Genomic DNA, 17,648 nt, shown 5'->3' on the forward strand with positions numbered 1-17,648 from the left:
CACGGAATCAGCTCATCCTTCTCAATAAGAACAGGTTCAAGCAATTAATTGTTGTGGTCGTGAATAGTCATATAGATATTATATAGCTCGGGCTCAATGCCCCGTTCATACAGCTTAGACACCTAAAACAATGGTGCGGGTATGTATACTAAATCAACAAAAATTCAGATCGCTCATGGTATCTCTTTGCTCCGCTCTACCTCCATTCAAGTCAACACGACTCATAGGATTACACTCTCCTTCATATTATGTGCACGCCTTCCGTCTTCTACAAGGCGTAGTTTTCGGTGTGCAAGAAGATTTCCTCCAGCTCATCGTCGCCCCAGATCTCTGCCTGGAGTCGAGCTACTGTGTTGGCAACACCAACTCTCATAGCTGGCGGACCACAAACGAACACAGCTGTGCGGCGGCCGAGGATGCCTCGTCCATTAGCACCTCCTGTGGCCCATTCTTTGAGCATATAACCCAGGTCTGGTCGGCCGTACTCAACGCTCCAGCCTCCATCGATTTGATGAGGCACTGGGAATGCAAATCGCATTAGACTCTTTTGAAACTCAGTTGGGGTTTCTGGGAACCCAAAATCGAAGCCAGATGGCGGTCCGAAAGTGGATGTAGGTCGTGGTCTTCCCGCCTCAGGATTGGCCGTCCGAAGGTGTGCAAGCTCTGGAGCTCGTACTGGAAATGCTTCTTCCTCTGTGGGGAATGATTCTGGAAGTCGCTGAGGTGATCGCGGCGCGTAATTGAACTGAGGTGGGTTATCATTCTTCATGGGTCTGAAGTGAAACTCTCCATCGTTCGCTGGAGGCTCATCGGCATCTTCAATCGGAGGCTTCTTGTCTTCAGGATAGCCGTGCCCTTCGAGCCTTCTAAGAGACTCCTCCCGATCAGTGGGCGGTGGTCCCGGAGGTGGAGGTGGGAATGAGTGAGGCTGAAGATACTTTTGCTGAGGAAGGGCTGTTATGCGGTCCTCGTCCTCGGCACGTAGCTCACGCTCACGCTCCGGGTCGCCCTGGGCCTCGGAATGAATCAGGGCTGAGTTTCTTTTGGAAGCAATGCCCGCGACAAACCCGTCCAGCTTATCATGGAACATGTGGCTCAGAGCCCTGGGTCCGTGGGGGCCATTGTTCTGATTGAACGGACTTTCACCCTCCATGCCAGGTCGTGCTCTTACGGCCGACGTCACAAAGAACTTGCAAGTGACACTTTCTGGGGGAGCAGCCTCACGACAAATTCTCAATTCCTCCCTGAACCAGTCCATAGCTTCAAGTCGCTTGAGTGCCCAGATCACCACAACCTTTTTGGTGATGGCCTTGCCGTCTCTCATTCTTTTAATAAGGTTGAGAAGCTGTGATACAAGCGCCGTGATACCACTTCCGCCTGCGATAAGAATGCAGGTATCAAAGGCGGCCAGATCGCGGCGCATGCCACCATAAGGGCCATCCAAAAATGCACGATAAGTATGGAAAGGTCCTTTCTCAATGGCAGTGTCTAGCACCTTGCGTGTGAATCCGCCATAAGGTCGGAACACCAACGTGCAATCGCGATATTGATCACCGTACTCTGAAGGGAAATCGTCGCTGCATAACGACGAGATGGTGAAAGGGTGGTTTTCGAAGATGGAAATTCCAGGCATTCGTAGATAGACGTATTGGCCAGGTTTCCACTTCATCTGTGTTGGAATTGTGACTTTGACCGCGTTCTCGGCCATAAGGGTAATGGCTGCTTCATCACCAACCATGAAAGACATGCGCCAAGGCTTGAGCCAGTTCAACTTGAACAGCCTCAAGAAATAGCAAAATGCCCAGATAGCAATTGTTGTGTATAGATATGCCCAAGACATGAGAAAGTTCTTTGTGTGCCAGAATAAGAGACCGACATAAAGCATTCCAACGGGAACATGAAGAATAACGAAAACCTCATAAGCTGTTCTCCTAATGAAAGGGAGTGAGGCGACACACAACCAGATAAGGGGTACGAGACAAGCTATGCCTGTACCGTAGATAATACCACTGCCACCAGGAAACAAACGTTGGAATACTTCCATTCCACCGTCATCCCAAACAGGCTGGATATAAAAGGGAATGGCGTGAACAAGTGACAAAAACAAACATAGATAGCCTGCCCAACGGTGGAAAACGTTGAGTCGCTCGGGACCAATACCAATAATGGTGGTAAGAATATTCGCTTTCATGCTGGTTGCGATAATCCAAGGCGTCAAGGCAATAGATATCATGCCTGCTCGGATAGCCAGGGGAGGTGAGCCAAACTGGATGCTCTGCCAGTAAAGTGGTTGTTGCAGGAAGCAGTAAAGTACCACAAAGACAAGAGAGATGAAGACAGTGGTGAGGACTGCCAAGGACGAAAATGTCACTCGGCGTCTTCCCCATACAAAATCAGGGATAGGGCGATAGAATATCCATCGAAACAGAGCCAGAGTATCGTTGATCATGTTGACAGAAGAGAAATGCGCCCTTGGTCGGAAGTGCTTTTCACCCAACACTTCGTTTCCTTCAGGGAAGAAATGCTGACTCTGACCACTTCGCATACCAGACATGGCCTCTGCCTCGGCATTATAGAGATTCTGGTAATGTTCCTCTACCTCCTGCTTATAAATAGCTTGTCGAATTTTGTCCTGCCAGAAGTGCCAAACACGCATGACAAGGATGGTGCCCATCAGGGCGAGCGCAAAATAAGACCATCCTCGACCGTATTTTCCTGACTTCTCCCATGGGTCGAGTGTATGCGCTTGGACTAGGCCTGGTGGACTTGTTGGTGTTAGAGGAATGGAAATTCGCTTGACCAAACCAGAGAAGTTGTTGGCGGCCTCTTCGAGAATGTGACGGATGTTTGAGTGGGGAGCCATTTCGACCAGCGTTGAAACTCCAGCAAGTTCGATAATGAATTGGCGACAAAGCGCGATGAAACACTTTTATTTCGACATCAATGGCAATCTCATATATCGTGGTGTATGGGTTATTATAAGGCGAAACCAAGAAGGCAAATCGGCGACTTGGCTGACTGGTATATAAGAGTCTTGAGGATCGCAATCTAGTGAGATGTGCACGGGTGAGCCGGTCAGGTCAATCTGCGCTCATCGAAAGATACCAGACTCTTGAATAAAACGTGCAAAGGCAAATACAATAAGCAACACAAATGATAAACGAAAGAACTTGGGTTAGGGAGCAGGGTCTTAAGGCGAAAGCTACAGTGGAGTTCAACAGGGCATGCGGCCGAATATATGGCCTCAGACGATCAGATCCTCACGGTGAAGCGGAGAACGGCAGAGCTGCAGAGCTAAGGCTCAGCAGAACACTGCATACGGTGGGTGTCTCTTGTGATACGGCGGCGGCAAGCTTGTCACTCTGGACAGGGGTAGGGAAAATTGGAACTGGGATTCAAGATTGACGTGCTGGAAGAGTGTGCAGCAACATACATGCCTAGTGCTAATATAAAAGCATATGATCCTGAATGGTGGCTAAAGAGCTTCAAGGGCCAGCGGCTGACGGAGCTCTGATATTGGCTGGCTGTTGAAATGCCGTCTCCCCACGGTGGATCATCCGGTTGTCACACAGCCGCGAGCCGGCATCATATTCGAGAGAAACAGACGCAGTCGTCTGCAGGTGGAGTTGATGAGGTGGTGAGTGACATACAGAGGCAGAAAGGGTCGGCTCAGATGGCGGGACCGCGGAAGGTTGATATTTTCTAGGATTAGGAACCATGTTGCAGCTCCAAGACTGCATGTTTGGGCCAGGGATCATCAGCAATGGCTGGGGTTTTGTTTCTTGGTTCTTTTTGTATAGGTAACATGATAGCTGATCTACTGTCAGCATAAACTTTGGTCGTTTCTTCTCCTTCTTCATCAAATACAATAGGTAGCGTGCGGACGCTAAAGAAGTATCTTCATCGTAGCTAGCGCTTTATGTACGAGATGAGAAATTAAATCTGTGATGATATAGGCTGCTGGTGTCAAAGTTCTCAACGGCCGTTGGCTCATTCCTAATCAAGGAAAAGATGAGCGTCTGAGCATGGCACAGGATTGGGCGCTCTAAAAACCCGATCGGTCGAGGCAAAACTGTTCCTGGCACTTGGACCGTGATCCAGATACTGCTCTATCCCCCTTCCAAACAACGGGTAATCATTCTCAGACTGTTGGCGGATGGCGGAAGAGCAGCCATTGTGGAGCATTTAAGATGCAACGCTGCTTCTGTGATGGTGATGAGTTGCGATAGGCTGCTCTGATTGGACTAGTGACGCCGTGGCTATTCAGGCGGGTTGTCGACGGGCGGTAACACATCAAATATGATTCGCTGTTGATATTGCATGGTTTTCTGGGGTTTTTAAGCGCATGCGTCCTTCGATTCGTGCTTGTCTACTAGAGAAGCTTTTGACCTCATTCAAAGATCTCCTTTCTCTTCTCGGGCATTAGAAGCCCAAAAAGGTCAAGCATCATCCGAGCGCGATGATTGGGTCAGGGTCGGTTTTTTGATATCAAAATGGTATCCATACCCCATCTTTCGATGGCAAACAATACCATGATGGTTATCAGGCTTGGTTGTTGGTGATGAACTGACTCTCATGCACAGTCACTGCGGACCGCGGCGGCATTAAACAAACGAACCATGAGGCGAGAGGACCAACAGACGATCCAGGCTTCCCTGTAGGCTGTTGGTCGCTTTCTTTACCACGCCTCCAACATGCCGAACGATGTAGGTGACAATAAATTCTTGTTGGTGATGAGTTCGCTACTTCTTGAGGCCGTCGATCTTGTTCCTTAACAACATTACTGGCTGTGCTTTAATTACCAGGTAGGTAATAGAACGACAGAAAGGGAAGTTCATAATGAGCAAGGGATAAGAGTTGGTCTTTTTTCTTTCTTTCTGATTCTGTGAATTATACTATACGTAGAAAAGAACTGGCGTGATAATTAACTATCTATCGAGATGGTAGTTACAACGTAACTGTAGGTACAAATCGAGCAATTGCATTTATGGGTAATTTGATAGGCGTAACTTGCAGAAATCTAGCACCAGATACATACAAAACCAAATACATAAAGTGAACCATAAAGATGATACACTACTTTCCATCTTACTAGCCTATCACAATAATAAGAATATGTTTCTGAATTAATCATTTTTAAGCTAATCTGTTTACCCTATACCCGTGAACGAAACTTCTCAGCCTCGCAACCCACTGACTTCTAACTGGTTATACGAGATCTGCGTCCCACATCCGACCCCACGAGGCTGCGACCATACCTACAACTTTTCATCATTGACATCAAAAGTCGAGTCTACCCAACAATCTCGACCACCACAATCAGCTTTAATCTTCTACAGACCATAGAGACGGAGATACTGCTGCTAAAATGGCATCAACCACAGGACTCACTCGATCTACTTTTGCCAAACTTTCTCCTCATCCGTATCTACTCGCCAACCTCAAGCCCTCCTCCAACGATGTACGCCCGGCTCGAAGCAACGGACGAGCCTCAGACGAGGCCCGCGTCCCAACGGTAAACGTTTCAAGCTTGTCCCATGCAGATGGTAGTGCCGTGGTGCGTGTGGGCGACACCACTGTTATTTGCGGTGTCCGAGCCGAGACTATTTTGACCCAAAACATTCCAAGCTACCGCGCTGCCAATACCGAAACCGAGCTGAAAGAGTACGACCTGCTTGTTCCCAACATTGAACTCGCTACAGGATGCGCCCCCCAATTCCTCCCCGGTGGTCCTCCAAGCACTCTTGCTCAGACTCTTAGCACACGAATATACTCTCTCCTCCACAGCTCTAAGATTATCAAGCCTGAAGACCTACGAATATGGCATGCAGCAGCGTCGGAAGACCTCGAAGCCGACGATGATCGCATGGAAGAGGATGACGACGAGGCACCTAATGAGAATCGGTCTGTTGTGGCCTACTGGGTGCTTTACATCGACATCTTCTTTATTTCCTTTGACGGAAACCCATTTGACGCTGCTTGGGCTGCTACTATGGCCGCACTACAAGATACAAAGCTCCCTGGAGCTCGTTTCGATGTGGATCGAGAGATGATCGTATGTTCCCGCAAGGAATCAAGGCCTCTCAGCATCACCAGCACCCCAATCGCCTGCACAGCAGTCGTCTTCACTGGCAAAGAAACCGACCGGCCCACTGACGGCGAGTTCTGGATGCTCGTTGATCCTGATAGACTTGAAGAGTCACTCTGCGACGAGAGTGTGACGATTGTGGTGGATTGCAAGGACGGAAAGGTCAACATCTTGTCTATTTCGAAGCACGGAGGAATTGCCTTGACTCCTCAGTTCCTCACATCAGAACAATTCCTGGCCTGGGCGACGAAGCGATGGGAACAGTTCAATGCGGCCATCACTCAGTCGTAGATTTATGATACCCCAATAGAGATAATGCATAACTGAACATGATTGTGTCCTTAACTACAATGCCATGGTTATCATGAACTACGTTGGAGAAGAAATGTGTCTATACCATTCGACCCACCCTGTCAGACTTTATTCTAGGGCAGGAGATACCGGAAGACAAATTGCTCTACCACTCATAAAGTGAATAGTAATGAAACTACCACGCCACAAGCAATATTCCGCCAGAAGAGGTAGACATTGCATAGAGGGCTGAGCGGATGATGAGGAAAAAAGAAGAAGAGAAGAGGAAAATGTTGGCCAATCCTTTTTCATCACTCCCAGCCCCTGCGCACGGGCCACTTTGCTTTTATTTACATGGGTCCAGCTGGCTTAGCAACCCTGCCCCACCTGGAATATTCTTCATCTTCGCGCATCATAAAAAGGCAGATCAACTCTCACACTTTCCTCTCCTCTCCTCTCCAACAATCTCAACCTCAACCATGGAATCCCTCTCAGACACCCTGTGGGATGTAGTGATCAGTGGCACTGGGCTACAACAGTCCCTCCTAGCCCTGTAAGCTTTGGATTCCATCGTCGAGATGTGTCTTGGTCGGACTGACCCAGCCTTCTTTGTTGAAGAGCTCTGTCGCGTTCAGGCAAAAACATACTTCACGTCGATCCCAACCCATTCTACGGGGGTAGTGAAGCCGCTTTCAGCCTCCAAGAGGCAGACGAATGGGCTGAGAAGAACCGACCCGCCGACGCTTCCCGGTTATTTTCTGCTGCGGAAGCAAAGCGTGATGACGCCTTGGGTTCAGCACGTGCCTACAGTTTGGCTCTCGCGCCCCAGTTGATACACTCACGGTCGAAGCTTGTCACTCAGCTCGTTGATTCGAAAGCATTCCGCCAGATCGAGTTCCTCGCTGTCGGCTCTTTCTACATCTACCAGCCCCCTTCGGATTCCTCGTTGACACCTTCCCTCAGCCGGATACCGTCGACTCGCGAAGATGTCTTTTCCAACAAGTCCATCCCGGCTCGGTCCAAGCGGTCTCTGATGAAGTTCCTCAAGTTTGTGCTTGATTTCAATTCGGAACCTCAAATTGAGACGTGGAAGCCGCATGCCGATGAGGAACTTGCACAGTTTCTGGCATCTGAGTTCAAACTTGATGCGGCTCTCCAGTCCTATGTTATCACACTGACTTTGAGCCATGATGGCAAGATATCAGTCAAGGATGGCCTGACTGCGATTAGCAGACACCTGACTTCCATGGGAGTTTTTGGTACTGGCTTTGCTGCAATCTATCCCAAATGGGGTGGGTTGTCAGAGGTCGCTCAGGTGGGCTGCCGAGCAGCAGCTGTTGGCGGCGCAACTTATATGCTGGGTTCCGGCATTAAGAATTTGCAGCGCCCTAGCTCTGCTGAAGCCGAGGCCCCCCTTGAACTTTCGTTTACGAACGACATCGATGTGAAAGCCAAATTGGTGGTTCAAGGCACTGATACGGTTGACCCCAACAGTCCTCGAATCAGCAGGCTTACGGTGGTGACAAAGGCAGACTTGTCTTCGCTCTTTGAACTGCTTACTGAGGGCGCTCCCGTGCCTGCTATTGCCGTAGTGGCCTTTCCAACGGGCTCAGTCTCTGAGGGTGAAAATCCTCTAGACTTTCCCGTCTACGCGATGGTACACTCAAGCGACACTGGGGAGTGCCCTTCTGGACAATGTGAGTAACAACAACATTTTCTTTCTACCCCTTTGGTGTTATGATGATTCACATACCGAATACTTATCTACATTGTCTGAATCCCAATGACGATCAAATCTCTGACAAACTGATACACACCTTCATCCTTTTTTTATTGTTCTATTCATATCTTTCTAAGAACAGTATGCTAACGAAGGAATGGCAGATGCTATATATCTCAGTACCATTTGTACACCATCTGCGAAATCATTTCTGGATAAAGCTCTTTCGTCTCTTTTGTCTGTCGTAACGAATGGCCAAGACGTACTTCCACTGCTTTATAAGCTGTACTATGAACAGGGCGATGGAATAAACGCTCTGAATATTGATGGAAACATTGCTACATTCTCATCCTATTCGCAAAGTCTGGCGTTCGATGATTCTATTCTTGACTCTGTCCATGAGGCTTGGAAGCTTGTCAATGCTGACTTGGAAGACGATCTTGAGTACATGAAGTTTGAAGATCGAGAGCCTGCCTCAGATGATGAGTTCTATGATTAGATGAACACGAACTATATAAAGCACCCATTAATTTTGATCTTTTGTTTGTTCGCTATGCGATTATGACGGCGCCATGCCTGCCTCCGAGGAAATTTCCCATGCACCATAAATGCTTGTTGATGCTCTCTATTTTGCTTCCCGAAATCGTCGTATGCACCTGTGCACCCATACCTGTTTCCCATGTCCTTTTGGTTTGTCCCATTGCCCATATTGTTTCCGACCAAACTTCCCCGAACTCCCAAGAATTAGTAATTCCGTTTCCCCGTCAAAATAAACCCAGGTGATGCCGCTAAATCCGCAATGTCATGGGCCGTTCTTTTCGTAAGTCTTCCTGTGGTACAGACCGAGTATATGTGAATATGTACCTGTCAGATCCCGCAATTTATGAAAACAAGTCTAGGCCAGCTCGTCGGCCATGTCATCGGCGTCTTGCTCGACAACAGTGATTCCTATGCGGATAGTACCAAAAGGCTGGTTGTTAGCGATGCCTTCTTGCTCCACGGCGATAGCGGTCTTGGTGGCAAGAACGAGAACATGCATAAACGCCTCTGAAACAAACTTCTTTGTGCTGGCCGGATCATCGAGCTCCTCGGTGAGTGTATGGAAGTCAATCCAGCGACGGTCAGTCCGATCACGGGGACGAGTATAGCCCTTTTCCTGTGCACGAATAGTGGCGTAACCCAAAAAATCAAGAGCAGAAGAATCGATAACGCCGGAGCCCTGTGTTTCTTTCCCATTGGTAAAGTCAAAGTCGCCCATAAACCCTTCATCACCCAGAGAGGAGTCTTGTGAGTGCAATATTGCCACATCATCAGAATTGTGAGGCAAGTCAGAAAGATCGCTGAAGCGCTCAATAGAGCGAACCACACTACCGCGGCCATGTAGGGGACTCGGCGCGGGAAGCCTTTTCTGCACGCTTCCCTGTCCTCGAAGTGATGAGCCAGGTGCGATAGAGGGAGGACGGCTCCATGGAGCCATGGAAGATGAGTGGCGGTCTTCAAGGCCATTCGCTGCATCCAATCCCATCTCGGGGGCGAGATCTTCGCCGAACATGACTGCACCCGTGTCATTGTCATACCCACGTCCAAATTCGTCGACAACATTCCTATGCCCAGTTCTCTGACGGATATTTCGCTCTTCATCTTGCTCATATGGAAAAGCTTCAGCCGATGTACGACGGCGACCTCGATGCTGAAGCTCTGGCTCTGGTTCGGGATCTCGTCCCTGAAGCTGCGCCAACAGGGTCATCCCAGAAAACTTTCCAGCAAGAGGGTGAGCCCTCCCTAATGGAGTTCTGGCGACGTAAGCAAGTCCATTGCCAAAAAGGAAGGCCTTGGCGTTGCGGCGGGCCTGGGTTGTTGTAGTTGCTGGGCGTGACTTGAGAAGAGCTTTCATGTTATCAGGATAGGCCGCACACCATCCGCGAATCGTAGCCATAGGGACATAATCCTTCTTGTCAATCATTTGGTGCTTCCGTCGTGGCCTTCCCCGCCGTAAAGGGGCCTTGACTTCTAGAGTCTCGGTTGTCGATGTAGTGGCTGGTTCGGCATTAGAGGTAGGCTGTTTAGCAGTTGGTCGCTTGGAAAATGGTCCAGCCTCAGGCAGAGAATCCTCGCCCATGATGATCATGTTGTCACCTGTGTCGTACCCTTTGTTGGCGTCGGCGTTGGCTGCCTGGATGTGGAGTTGTTCTTCGTATGCTGCGGTTCCAGGAAGAGCAGGAAGCTCTGGCTCGAGATCACCAAGATCAATAAGGTTTCCGTCAATATCCAAGTTGAGATCAAGATCGGGAATATTTGCTATGTCTTCGCCGAAAGGGTTGAATTCTTCGAATAGAGCTTGTGCATGAAATGGCTTTGGTAAATCAAGGTCGAGGTCAGTTGGAAGACGATAGCTCCGACCAGATTGAGAAGACTGTGGGAAGCCGAAGTTGAAGAGTGAGTGACCTCGGCCAGAAGAACTTGTGCCCTGGGTCATTGGGGTCATTTGAGAGACATTGTTCTGCGTCGACAATTGAGTTGAAAGGAAAACCAAATCATCGACACTGGCCAAAAGATCTAGTTTTGGGACAGTGGACAAAGGATCAAAGGATGGGTCATCTTGGAGAGTGATTTGGTGTCGCCTCGAAGGAGTAAAAGGTCAGTTACAAAGAGTTTTGATAACAACAAAGAATTGCTTACTTTGACTTGCCCGCGTTTGGGTCTGTTTCGTTTGTGTTCATGGCCCGAAAGAAAGTCATCATGTGTGATTGTGTCTTTTCAGCATCTGAAAGAACATAATGGCATTGCTGAGAATAGACTCGAGAAACTCCGTAAAGGAGATTTCCCTGAAGACGCAAGGCCAAGGGGGCCCCCGGGTCAATGATAGTCTCGCATGCCTTTGGAACGTCAACGCCTTGAATTGCTTTACGAGTCAGACGTTTCTGGCTACCATTGCCCACGGTAGCGACGAGCCTATTTGGATATGTAAGCGAGGGTGTTGGAAACAGTACAAGTACCTCAAAAAATACCAGATAGTAGCAACCCCATACTGGGTGTTGCTGAGAACTAATGTATACGTTAGTCTGTTGAAGTAGAAGCGTTGCATGATAGCCTCACTTACTCTCGTGACTATAAAACATGGCGCTCTCTCATGCGCATCTGAAGACTCGAAAAGACCTAGAGAATTCGATCAAGGAGGACAGGAAGCAGCTTCTTTTGAATCGGAGTGTGTAGTCTCTGCCTACCGCTGATGTTGGAGGCCCGGGTCAACGTTGTTGGTGATACTGGATGAGGTGAGTTCGAATTACTTAGGAGAAGTTGATGCGAGGATGCGGAGAAAATAAAAGTGACGAGAATGCGTCATGCGCAGTCGAAATTAAGAGAGCCTCTCACGGGAGCAGTTTCAACGCCTGGCAGTCACTGTCAAGCAGCTGGCACCTCAGGCAGCACCAAGTGGTAGCCTGCAACTTGGCATTTGCACTTGAATTCCTCCTATTGTCTGCAGGATTTGCGATATTCATTGAGCCATTGTCTTTATGCATCTGAAGATAGTGCAAAACATTCTTCTACCATATGACTTACTGTCTATTGATAAGCTCTTCTGTCTTCAATGGCCTTCTTTTTAGTTTGCCACATACTCCTCGGTTTTTCCATCGATATTATATCTATCAAGCGAGTTGCTTCAGAGGATTCGCTCGATTGTTCGGATGTACTCACATCAGATTGCAAGCTAGATTTGAGTCAGATCTTCAAGACCATTAATTTTGGTCTGCTCTCAATACGATGGTAGTACCTCTTACAGTGTACGTCAACCTCACACGACAATTCCGCTGCGGAAAGTCAATCCTCTATTGTTACCTATTTTGGAAAAGCTATATATGGCCCTCTCCCTGTTTGCTGACAGAGTCTGTAATGCGCACGACGAAAGACTACAGCCATTATTTCAGGAAATGAAGATATCGAAGCATTGACTTCGGAATATAGTAGCGGATTCTCAACAGACCAGCATCAAATATCAGGAAATATATGGTACTGTGGTCTAGTTGGTTATGACATCTCGTTAACACCGAGAAGGTCCCCGGTTCGAGCCCGGGCAGAACCTCACTTTTTGACCCACCTCCTTCGAAGTAGAAGTATCGCAGGAGACGTTCTTTTGCTCTGTCGAGCTACGTGAGTAGACAAAGGGGTGAAGAAGTGGGAAGCGTTCAGTGTGGATGAAGGAAACGGTTGAGATGATACTATCGGACTTTGGGTCCCCGACCATGGGGAAACTCTGATTAGCTTTGGCGACTAGACGTCTGGCCATCCTGGCTTTATAAACGCATGCCGTGTATTCTGCCTGAGATTTATCGAGGACTGGCTCCTCACGGGTTCTTTCCAGTTACTTGTGAGTGGTTCGAAGCCCGGTTCCGCTAGCGATGCAAGCGGCGCAGAACCCTATAATAGCAACGGCGGTTGAGACACCAAAGGCATATCTGATCCCATCATAATAGACTAAACGAACCTTGAGTTGCAGGTCCAAGGGGAGCTCGTGAACGTAATCGACCGAGTGTCGAATTTGCTCAATGATCTAGTGGTGCTATCAATAAATGTTCTGAGGACGTTTTGAGATTTTGGATAAGATTTAATAAGACTTACACTCCATTTATCTGGCACGCCGGTCAATGCTTCCGGTAAGCGAGCGCTGAGGGTGGTTTGCACAATGGCAGAAGTAGTCGAAACGCCCCAAACCGTTCCCATCGAACGGACAAGATACACTGTCGAGGCGGTAACTGCATGATCTAGATATATGTCATGTCAGTCAAAGGTTGATAGGTGGAAATATGGAAGCTCACCGGAATGCGAGAATGAAGCGAGTGAAGTAAAGAGAATTCCGGGATAAATAATGCCCTGACCAAGGTTCGCCGGAAAGACGTAAACAAAGTACTTCCACTTCGAGTCATGGAACCGTAACGAAGCTACTAAGCCATTCCCTAATACCATCAGGAAAGCTCCAATGCGCACAAGAGTGAGTAATTTGCCCCAGCGAGACATTACGACACCGGCAATAACACCACCGATTGGGGTTGCCAGAGATGGAATTGCAAGCCGGGCCCCGGCGGTAGTAGCCGAGTCAAGAAGAACAACTTGGAAGAAAAGCGGGAGCATAAACAGGTACTGCGAAAATTCAGTAAAGCGAGTATAAAGAGGTCATTTTATGGTTAACTTACTCCATAAGCGGCCATACCTGCGCAGACATTTGCAAACTGCGTCGAAATAGGGAGCCTTCCTTGTAACAAACGAAGAGGAATTACTGGAATAGCGCTTGTCTTTGCCTCGACGAGAAAAAACAACGCGAACAAAGCGATACTGCCGACCAAGCATCCAATGACCCAAGGACTGCTCCAAGGTAGCTCATTGCCCCCAAGGCTTAGTCCCAAGAGTTGAATAGAGACTGCCATGACCATGAGTAGAGACCCGGTAAAGTCAACCCTCTTCCAAACGGCACCCAGGTTGTTCTCAGATTCGGAACATGTGGTTTGATTAGAAACAACTAAAGCGCCAATTATCAAGGCTGCAATCGAGACCGGGACTTGAAGCAGGAAACACCATCGCCATCCAATATGGTCTGCAATCGAGCCTCCAAAGCAGGCTCCAGATATGGCTCCAAACCCATAGATACCGTTCTGAAGAGCTTGGTACATTCCACGTTTACGAAACGGAATCATGTCTGAGTTGACAATGGTAGCTTCAAACTGTAGTTAATGAAATGGTTCCAGAATAGTCAGGGTTACACTCACCCATTGTCATCAGGCCTCCTCCACCAAAGCCAGTCAACGCCCTCATGACGTTGAGAAAGACCACATTGCTCGCAAGACCGCATCCAAGGCACCCAAGAGCAAAGGTGAAAGTTGAGATAAAGAAGCACAAACGTCGACCAAAAATATCAGACACTCTTCCATAGAGCGGCTGAAAGGCCGTGCTTGTGATAAGATATGAAGTAGTCAACCACGAAGCTGTGTTGGCCGCATCAAACTCAGAGCTGATGACAGCATACGTAGCAGCAGTGATTGTACTGTCAAGCCCGTAGAGAAAGACGTTAGACATGATAGCTAGCTGAATCCATGTGAACCCCCGCGGGGGTTTCCAGGTGTCCTCATCGGGTGCGTGAAGTAGGGGCTGGTCTTCACGATGTTGAACGACATCTTCGGCGTCATTTCTCTGTGACTCAGGTACTAGTACTCCAGGTTCTTCAGAGATAGATAAATCATCTCGCATGGCTATTTGATAAGAGTGAACTCGAAATCCCAGCTTTTAGAATACAGTGTAGTGTCTCGGTGTGTACAATCTTATATTAGATTCTTCTTTTTGTGATAAGAAAGATCGAGCTCTCAATAGGGCATGGATTCGGAAAAAAATTAACCAGCTGCAACATTGGTGTCCCTACGTCAAGTTAATGGCGAGATACTCTCTAGGTATCACGCCTTCAACTACCCGATAAGATAATAGGTCTTTTTGAGCTTGATAACACAGAAAAGACATGGATGTTAATCGAGGGAGGTTGAGTCGTAGAAAAGAAAAAGACAAAAAAAACATGGCAATTCCTTTGGTTTTGTTATTTACTGTAAGTCTTTTGGGTTAATTGCAGGAAGCAAGGATGAGGATAGTGACAATCTCAGATTGTCCCCTTGCATGCTTCCGACCAGGTCACAGTGCGGTACGATAGTTACCAGCTCAAAGGCCTCGAATTTTCTCTTATTATGGGATGGTGCATTCCTGGGTTTAGATAACTGCGAGATGGTAGCTCATCTGACATTTTAGGAGTTTAGAAGATTTGAGATGGTTGCTATCCTTGGGGGGCTGACCCGCCTATTGGATGGTGCAACTGAGGCCAACATCCATCCTGTTGACATAGCATCTGCTGGCTTAGGACCGGGGTCATCCTTTCGATAAGAATATTCCAAGAAAATATCCATGTCTCGTTTTGACCTGGTTCAACGAGATGTGATGTTGGATCTATCCTTGTTACAGACTCTGCTGTAGAAACATTCAATAGAATATTACTAGTAGATGTACCTACCTACCTACCTAGGTACGTAAGAGGTAGAAATTTCCAATACCTGAACCTTATACGTACCTATTCCAGTGGGATAGGAAATATACCATTTTACTTAGTATCTTGCCCGTAAAAAGAAATAGGCGAAGCTCTACATGCACAAAGATCTCACTTGCTTTTGTCATAGGAAAGAAGGTACCTAAAATACATGTGATATACAAGAAAGGAAGGAGCCCCGACCTGGACTGGCGTGAAGTCGGCGTTAGGCAGGCACACATCATACAACTCCACTGAATTACCTGGGCATCATCGTCATCATCAGAGATACATATCACTACCTTTGTACCCACGCAGGAAGAAATGCAAGGGAATACCAAGCGGCTTAACACTGACACTTCATAAGGACCATCATCATGAAACAGCACAGCGCTTCGATACGAGATTTTCCGGACTCCCTCTCGTGAAAACCAAACAACACCACTTGGCTTGTCGGTTTCAAGGGTCCAACCACCCAAAATGCAGTAGCCTTATATTCTTACACACGCTTCCTATATTGGGTAGCTGTCGATGCACGTCAGCAGAACGTTCTCACCGCCCTCTACCGCTATCAGAGTACAGCATGCGGATTACGCTCAGCTTGAGCAAGACACCCATTTTGCGACCCCCAATGGCCATCTCGGTGCGAACCGTGCCGCTTCCCCTGAGATAAAACTGAGTCGCCTAAATTCAACCGACAAGTCTCGAAGCTCGGAGAAATGAGCTCGGGTCGGCTGGTGGCTTGCAATAGACTCTCCTCTCAAGAGAAAGTGGGGAATATTCAATAGTGCCTCACAGGCAAGTCCTGATGCAAAAGATATCTCACAATGGCGTTTAGAGGGGTGCTTGATGTCTCGCACCTGTTCCTGCATCTATAATATGCCAAACAAAAGTCATAAGTTTAAGGTTCCAGTCGTCTGGTGATCATACAAGCCACTCCGCTTCTGATTGATCATTCTCTACACCAAGGCATTGATTTTGGAGTCTATCTGTCGAATGAGTCGGCGCGAAGTCGTGCGGGCGGCAGCACACCAACTCCCCAAGTCCTCTAGTGCGCTCAAGACATCGACTCAAGACATCAACACTTGTGGGGACTAGCGCACAAGTTCCAAAGTGATGGTGTTGTCGTTGCTCTGCACAAGGTTGAATGCTGTTGGGAGTCACATAGCGCAATTTGAGAATCCCAAAAGAATAGTCAGGTCTAGTATCATAGGCTGGCCCGACCGTGCGGCTCGCAGACCGGCTAGGGAGATCGGCAACTTGAAGGACATATCGTGACAGCTGTGTCTATTCTTGCAACAGGACGAGACGGAGAACAAACTTGGCTATAAAAACGTAAGCTCAACGTCAAATGCATCATCATCAAGCTCCACCAAGGTACGAATAGCCCAACCACGTTGTCTTTGACAAAACCGGATTGAGAACCGTAAACATTGTCGACGTGAAACATTGGCTTCCGTCAGTTACGCTGTTTCTGCGGGTTTTGCCATGGAAGTTCAAAGCCAAGAAGATTGCAGCAGTCCTGTTGATTGGCCATCTGAACTTCTATCTGAGTCCCTCCCTGCGAACACAGCCCGATAATCCACAGCATTAACAACCCCGCCATTCATAGTGGGTAAAAAGCCCCCCCGAGGCCTCGCCGGTCCAAGGCCCGGCAAACAGTCCGTATACCCCGCTATCGCCGTATCGAAGCATCTGTGGAAGCTCATTATTCCTACTAAGGAAAACGCCCGAACGTCTTCAGGGGAGCTCGCTGATGGTTGTACCTAAATAGGGATGTCACAGTGCATCCTTTTGATGCTTTCGTGCACCCTGTCTCTGCACATCTGTTGGAGTTGTGGCAATCAAAGAAAATGTAAGGATATATGCAAGAGTTGAGTTTGTGTCACAAACACAAACAAGCAACCATCAACAAACCTGCTCGATTATGCCGAGCAAGCAACAGAGTTCTGCTTCTATCTTGCCTTGAACAGAACGCGTCATGGTGCTGCTCAAGGTCCTCCACAGCATCATCGTCGCTGTCTTTTCTCACGTGTCCCCGCATCTCAGTCCCCCTTGCAACCTCCACGCCCTGGATTTCCACGCCACGATGCGATACGGCTGGCGGCCTAGACCTTGGCTCGGGTTGAACCTGGTACCTCCCCGAAGTGCTCCGGTTGCCAATAACTTTCTTGTATTCTGTACTCGCTCTTGCGCCTATTTACCTCGCTCGCTCGCTTCCTTTCCACACACCTTTCTGCTACATCCTTGGAATCTCCATGCATGTTTATCCGTGGTTGTGCATTAAACTCTTGGGCATACTGACCATCCCTGTCCACCTAGCTTGGCCTCAGCCCAGGACAAGACAAAAAGGCTATTGTTCTGATTCAATCCTACACACTCCAACGAGTCTCACTTGTCTTGCCCTCTGACCTTTCACAAACCTCTGAAGCGTCCCAGCCTCTTGCTCTGTGATTCAGCTGCTGTGCTGTCTCGTCTCGTCTCGCTACTTAACTTCA

The 17,648-nt window shown here is 48.2% G+C and overlaps 5 protein-coding genes across 5 annotated transcripts; 2 read left to right on the forward strand and 3 right to left on the reverse strand.

Moving 5' to 3' along the window:
- Positions 1-268: 268 nt before the first annotated feature.
- Positions 269-2,863, reverse strand: FSST1_009347 (ferric reductase like transmembrane component-domain-containing protein; the record flags this gene model as incomplete). Its single annotated transcript, XM_083226311.1, has 1 exon — positions 269-2,863. One exon carries the CDS (start codon positions 2,861-2,863, stop codon positions 269-271), a length of 2,595 nt encoding a protein of 864 aa, XP_083085308.1.
- Positions 2,864-5,368: 2,505 nt separating this feature from the next.
- On the forward strand, positions 5,369-6,379 carry FSST1_009348 (ribosomal protein S5 domain 2-type protein; the record flags this gene model as incomplete). Its single annotated transcript, XM_083226312.1, has 1 exon — positions 5,369-6,379. One exon carries the CDS (start codon positions 5,369-5,371, stop codon positions 6,377-6,379), a length of 1,011 nt encoding a protein of 336 aa, XP_083085309.1.
- Positions 6,380-6,858: 479 nt separating this feature from the next.
- Positions 6,859-8,598, forward strand: FSST1_009349 (GTPase-activating protein MRS6; the record flags this gene model as incomplete). The annotated part of the gene is made up of 3 exons (XM_083226313.1): positions 6,859-6,932; positions 6,998-8,076; positions 8,264-8,598. The coding sequence occupies 3 exons, from the start codon at positions 6,859-6,861 to the stop codon at positions 8,596-8,598; spliced, it is 1,488 nt and encodes a 495-aa protein (XP_083085310.1).
- Positions 8,599-8,994: 396 nt separating this feature from the next.
- FSST1_009350 (Rec8 like protein-domain-containing protein) lies at positions 8,995-11,218 on the reverse strand (the record flags this gene model as incomplete). Its single annotated transcript, XM_083226315.1, has 4 exons — positions 8,995-10,720; positions 10,779-11,051; positions 11,096-11,144; positions 11,200-11,218. The coding sequence occupies 4 exons, from the start codon at positions 11,216-11,218 to the stop codon at positions 8,995-8,997; spliced, it is 2,067 nt and encodes a 688-aa protein (XP_083085311.1).
- A 1,241-nt stretch (positions 11,219-12,459) lies between these two features.
- FSST1_009351 (major facilitator superfamily-domain-containing protein) lies at positions 12,460-14,336 on the reverse strand (the record flags this gene model as incomplete). Its single annotated transcript, XM_083226316.1, has 5 exons — positions 12,460-12,648; positions 12,717-12,859; positions 12,914-13,235; positions 13,289-13,806; positions 13,859-14,336. 5 exons carry the CDS (start codon positions 14,334-14,336, stop codon positions 12,460-12,462), a joined length of 1,650 nt encoding a protein of 549 aa, XP_083085312.1.
- Positions 14,337-17,648: the final 3,312 nt, after the last annotated feature.

Source organism: Fusarium sambucinum, chromosome II (genome assembly GCF_050947815.1).
Source record: "Fusarium sambucinum isolate potato_lamoka chromosome II, whole genome shotgun sequence".
In the NCBI taxonomy this organism is placed as follows: domain Eukaryota; kingdom Fungi; phylum Ascomycota; class Sordariomycetes; order Hypocreales; family Nectriaceae; genus Fusarium; species Fusarium sambucinum.